Genomic DNA, 5,891 nt, shown 5'->3' with positions numbered 1-5,891 from the left:
CAGCTATAAATGAAAAGCCTGCTTCTGTTCACCTCTGTCTGAAATCTAAGACCTGTTGTTTGAGGATTTCTGGGAGTTTTGCTTGGTACAGTAAATCTGCAGTAAATCATTATCGTTTTAACTGCACACTGAGAGTGGGAAGCTCGTAAGGTTTACAGCAACTACGTGGGTTTAGCAAACGTTCATTATTTGTGCAAAATAAGAGAAATGAATGAGGAATAATGGACACTGGACATTTCATTCGTCTCTCACTTGCAGTCTTGCTCTTCCTTGCTCCCTCGTTTGGCGTATTTCTTTGTTAGACTCCTGTTAGACAGCATAAAGGAAGCATTGTGACTCTCTGTTACACACATATAAATACACAATGACATTTAAGATCCCATTACATGTAGAAAACCACACCTGAGTTGCTTGGCGTAGCTCTGCTCTATCTCCGTCCGCTCCTTCACAAACTTTATGTAACGCTCCACCAGGTCAAGGCCTGACTGCGAATGCTTATCAATGACATCATACTGGTCCTAAAAGAGGAACAGAGTAAAGCAACACATTTTTACACACATGTATGTGCACACAAACATCTCGTGGGAAACACCTCAAGGCTGACATGTGTCACAGCAAACACATTTTTCATTGTTTTGCTCTGTTTACCAGCACTTCTACTACTTCTACTGAAGACCAGGCTGAAATCAGAAAGCCCCTGAAACAAGTGGTTAACAAGAGGAGAAGCTGGCTGCAGTATCAGCCGCAAAACACAAAAAGAGTCTGTTGATCTGTGGGTCATAGACTTCAGAGTAGAACTGAAACGCTCAGTTGACTAATTGACCAATCGATTGCAACTGTTTCGACATATGAATCATTTTCCAACTAAAAATAACATTCTCAAGATGTGCTACTTTTCTTTTTCTTGTGTGAAATTAAACTCAATATTTTTGGGTTTTTGATTGTTGGTCAGACAAGATTAAAAAAGGCGACTCCCTGGGTTTGCAAGATATTGCAATGCCCATTTTCACATTATTTCCTGACATTTCACAAACCAAACAATAAATCAAGAAAATAATCAGCAAAATAATCAATGATGAAATCATTGTTCATTGCAGCCCTGTTTCTGACAAGTACTGAATGCAAAAAAAGTGACCCAAAATTATCAAATGTGACATTTATTTCATTTCTTTCTATACATTTTGTCCCCTGAAATTGGGGGACGGTATAAAAAGCGCCAAACTTGCTAAATTGTTCATATAGTGTTTATTATTTAAATTGTGGCTTCTTTTTCTTTATGGTTTTCGTGGAACTTGTTTACATTCCTGGTTTTGTGTGGTTGCCATTTTTCACTATTTCAATGATGCCCTCTGAAAAATGTATTCAGTATTTGGTCAGCAAAGATGAATGTATGTACTTCTTCCATAACTGATTGTGCTTCCACCATATCTGATTTTCCTAACGTGGTATCTACTAAGTGAGTGACAGAAAATAAGACTCCGTAGTGCAGAGATGAAGATGGCTACTTTGATCAAATAAATCTGTGGCATTGAGATATGCACTTTTGCTTTAAAAGTGACTAGTTGTATTGATTATAGCCCAACCCACTGCATTCAGGTTCTGACCCAAGAAGCATTTTTGCACTGACATCTGACTTAGGTGCTGAGAATAGCCCTGTACTGGATTGAGGACTGCAATTAACAATTAATTTCATTAAAATAGTGAAAAATGCCCATTAGAGCCCACGTGATGTCTTTAAATGTGTTGTTTTGTACGACCAACAGGCCCCAAAATATTCAGTTAACTGTCATATCAGACTAACACCAGGAAATATTTACATTTGTAGAACAGGAACCAGTGAATATTTGAACATTTTTGTTACATTTTCTTTTGACATGCTCTAATTACTGAAGACTGTATTTGCATCACATTTCATCAGGCTGTGGGTCTGCCTCAAATAGAAACTACAAGCCTATGAATAACCCAACACACACACACACACACACACACACACACACACACACACACACACACACACACAGAGAGGGTATCCTCCCTTCTTTCAATTTCTCACACACACAAAAGTACAAAGGTAATAGAGAATAAAAGTGAACACTGATCCTACTCTTCTTTCAGCATTACTCTTTACACACATCCATGCCTTCGAANGTGTGTGTGTGTGTGTGTGTGTGTGTGTGTCTTTGTCTCACATTGAAGATCTGCGGTATCTCTGAGTAGTAGAATAAGTTTTGTTCCTTGTTGTATTTCTGGAGCTGTGCTGCGTAGTCGTTCCTGCACTCCTCCGCCGTGTGTGTGCGGGCATGGGCATGCTGCTTGGCCTTGAGAGCGAAGGATAGACAGAGTGGTGGAAGAGACAGAGGGCAGGGGAGGATGAAAGGATGCAGGAAGAGGGAGAAAGGAAGGGATGCAAAATGAAATGCAAAGTGGGAGAAATGCAGGAGTAGATGCAGGCAGGCGTGGAGGGAGGGACAGGAGAGGAGGAGTTCAAGTTCAAGAAGAAAATATCTCAAAAAACAAAAGGTGAAAAAAAAAAAAAAATCAGTGCTCAGTTTATTTATGCTTAAGTGTGTGTTTACCTTCTCGACATCGAGCCTGGTGGCGTTGAGGTCGCTCTCTGTTTTCTCTGCTTGCTGTGTGGCTTTATCAGCCTCCGCCCATTCCTTGGCGAAGCGCTTCTTAGTCTGCAGTCATGAACACACACACACACACACACACACACCCTTTAACACAGTTGAATTAACAGAGCATTAGTAGTATGAGCAATGAATTCAGGGAATTGAATCCAAAAAGAGGTACTGAAATGAAAGGGGACTGTCCAACCAAATACATAAATACATTATGCTGCGTCAGTTCACCCAAATTACAAAGAACAAATACAGCAGATATATTTTCCTTCTTGGAATCTAGTGACAAAGATAGTTTTGGTCTGACTTTTAAATATCTATCTGAGAGATTTCTCCTGATCCCCCGAGTTTGTGGTGCCCAAAACATTAAAATATCACAATTCTACTTTTCATTAAGACACTTTGCATAAGGAGTTTATAAACTGCTATTAATGGCTTTTGTTAAGGATTAGTGAGTCACAGTCTAAAGCTTTATAGATCTGTTATGAACATTGTGCCAAACAAAGGTAGCAAATATTTTTCACAACCTGGTAATCAATGACTAATAACTAATCCTTAAAGCACAAGTAGATCATTTCTTAACATTAACAGAGTTACTAGTGACAACTTCTGAACTCTTAAGAAAGGGAGCCTGATTAGAGAGTTAGAAATTTGAAACTGCTTCCTACCAATGAAAGAAGGAAAAGATGTTGCAGTTCAAATACCATTGATTATTTAATGATTCTGTGAAATTATAATCATTTTTCTTTAATGTTTCCTGAAAAGAACCATTTAAATTTGGTAACTAACTACAGGTAAAATAGAGTTTTCAGTCCTTGCATTTCTAATTAATTAATTCGTAATACTTTCAGGTCCGTTAGGGTTAAATATAGTAAACTCATAAGTTAACCTCAACAAAAGCAGCTACATCTAACTAAAATAAAGGTTTCAGAGCTACTGTATGCCATTTCACCTATAATTACCACTAAATTAATCTGTTCTTTCCAGGAAACTTTCAAGTAATTGTTCAGAAGTTAAATAGGAAATAATGGACCTGTAAAATCAAGCTTTTTATCATAAAAAATATCTGCACAAAGAGATATCACAAGAAGTCTGTAGGAAAATATGTTTTTTAATAATTTGGGCGACTCAACCTTCAAATAAGAATCAACAAAAACTGACTCACACTTTCTAGGTGTTTAAAGCTGCTCTCTAAAGTCTGCTGGGCCTTCTTGGCATCTGACAGGTGCTGGGGAAGGAAGAGGTTGCAGTAAATGTGCTGCAGTTTGACAGGATGACACAGCGTACCACGTCAATTTGCAATCTGCCAAACTTCCCCGTTCCTTCTGTCTTCCCTTCTCTCCCCTCCCTTGCTGTCTCCCTCCCCCATGGTGTTCCTCCTCCCTCTCTCACAGTTTTCCGTTCCTGTTTGAGCTCCTGAAGATACTTGGTGAGCTCCACACAGATGCCGGTCATCATGTTCTCAGCGATGAGCTCCCGCTGGCCGGCGTAATCGTTCAGCTCGTTCAGGATCTCCTGGAATGATGCGTGATTGCTGAACCTGCGGCAGGGGGAAGTTAGAGACCAACATTTAACCGACCGCTTCGCCAAACCAAACCCCTGAACTGTGATTTTCAGTGGAATAAACTGTGTATCTGCTCTAAAGTAAGCTGCACAGCATAGACGCTATTATTAAAAGACAGTGACAGATCTCTGTCCTCCCATAGTTTACACTTTCCTGTGTTTTATTTGAGGTGTCGATCCATAAGAAGATATATTTGTCATTTTAACAACCAAAAACCATCTCAATGTAGTTTTACATCTCCTCTCTCAGGCTTCTCTCTGGAGCCCTAGCAAAAACAGGTCAGTGAGCCAATCAGAAGAGAGGAGGCTCTGATCCTCTCTTCTGATTGGGCGACCCTTTTCTGGAGCACGGCTGAGGGCAGAGATTGCTTTGCTGTGACATCACAAAATTACAGAAGTCCTGATGGCTGATTTTATATTGGGTGCCGAATGTAAAGCTTCGGTTACTATTTCCTTGCATTTAGCTCATCTTCCTCTCATTTGAGTCGGAAATGGCAGGTGTGCGGGCGGCTCACCAAGGTGCAATTCCACCTGTACCGTCCACACTATCAACGGTAAGCTAAGTAGTTCTAATTTTGACTTCTTCCTCCAGCTATAAATGAAAAGCCTGCTTCTGTTCACCTCTGTCTGAAATCTAAGACCTGTTGTTTGAGGATTTCTGGGAGTTTTGCTTGGTACAGTAAATCTGCCACATTATCGTTTTAACTGCACACTGAGAGTGGGAAGCTCGTAAGGTTTACAGCAACTACGTGGGTTTAGCAAACGTTCATTATTTGTGCAAAATAAGAGAAATGAATGAGGAATAATGGACACTGGACATTTCATTCGTCTCTCACTTGCAGTCTTGCTCTTCCTTGCTCCCTCGTTTGGCGTATTTCTTTGTTAGACTCCTGTTAGACAGCATAAAGGAAGCATTGTGACTCTCTGTTACACACATATAAATACACAATGACATTTAAGATCCCATTACATGTAGAAAACCACACCTGAGTTGCTTGGCGTAGCTCTGCTCTATCTCCGTCCGCTCCTTCACAAACTTTATGTAACGCTCCACCAGGTCAAGGCCTGACTGCGAATGCTTATCAATGACATCATACTGGTCCTAAAAGAGGAACAGAGTAAAGCAACACATTTTTACACACATGTATGTGCACACAAACATCTCGTGGGAAACACCTCAAGGCTGACATGTGTCACAGCAAACACATTTTTCATTGTTTTGCTCTGTTTACCAGCACTTCTACTACTTCTACTGAAGACCAGGCTGAAATCAGAAAGCCCCTGAAACAAGTGGTTAACAAGAGGAGAAGCTGGCTGCAGTATCAGCCGCAAAACACAAAAAGAGTCTGTTGATCTGTGGGTCATAGACTTCAGAGTAGAACTGAAACGCTCAGTTGACTAATTGACCAATCGATTGCAACTGTTTCGACATATGAATCATTTTCCAACTAAAAATAACATTCTCAAGATGTGCTACTTTTCTTTTTCTTGTGTGAAATTAAACTCAATATTTTTGGGTTTTTGATTGTTGGTCAGACAAGATTAAAAAAGGCGACTCCCTGGGTTTGCAAGATATTGCAATGCCCATTTTCACATTATTTCCTGACATTTCACAAACCAAACAATAAATCAAGAAAATAATCAGCAAAATAATCAATGATGAAATCATTGTTCATTGCAGCCCTGTTTCTGACAAGTACTGAA

General features: G+C 39.8%; 1 protein-coding gene across 1 annotated transcript in view; it reads right to left on the bottom strand.

Moving 5' to 3' along the window:
* Positions 1–5,891, bottom strand: part of LOC111216563 (cdc42-interacting protein 4 homolog) — a 33,285-nt gene that overhangs the window by 18,856 nt on the left and 8,538 nt on the right. The window contains exons 4-7 of the mRNA XM_022738099.1: positions 4,017–4,164; positions 3,790–3,852; positions 2,577–2,681; positions 2,190–2,318 (exon numbers count right to left, since the gene is read on the bottom strand). Of these exons, the coding sequence (XP_022593820.1) occupies positions 2,190–2,318; positions 2,577–2,681; positions 3,790–3,852; positions 4,017–4,164 (445 nt within the window). The remainder of the gene's footprint in view (positions 1–2,189; positions 2,319–2,576; positions 2,682–3,789; positions 3,853–4,016; positions 4,165–5,891) is intronic.

The sequence above is a fragment of the Seriola dumerili genome, unplaced genomic scaffold, assembly GCF_002260705.1.
Source record: "Seriola dumerili isolate Sdu_G_001 unplaced genomic scaffold, Sdu_1.0 BDQW01000035.1, whole genome shotgun sequence".
In the NCBI taxonomy this organism is placed as follows: Eukaryota; Metazoa; Chordata; class Actinopteri; order Carangiformes; family Carangidae; genus Seriola; species Seriola dumerili.
The sequence above is the reverse complement of the archived record's forward strand: the minus strand, read 5'-3'. Positions and strand labels throughout refer to the sequence as shown.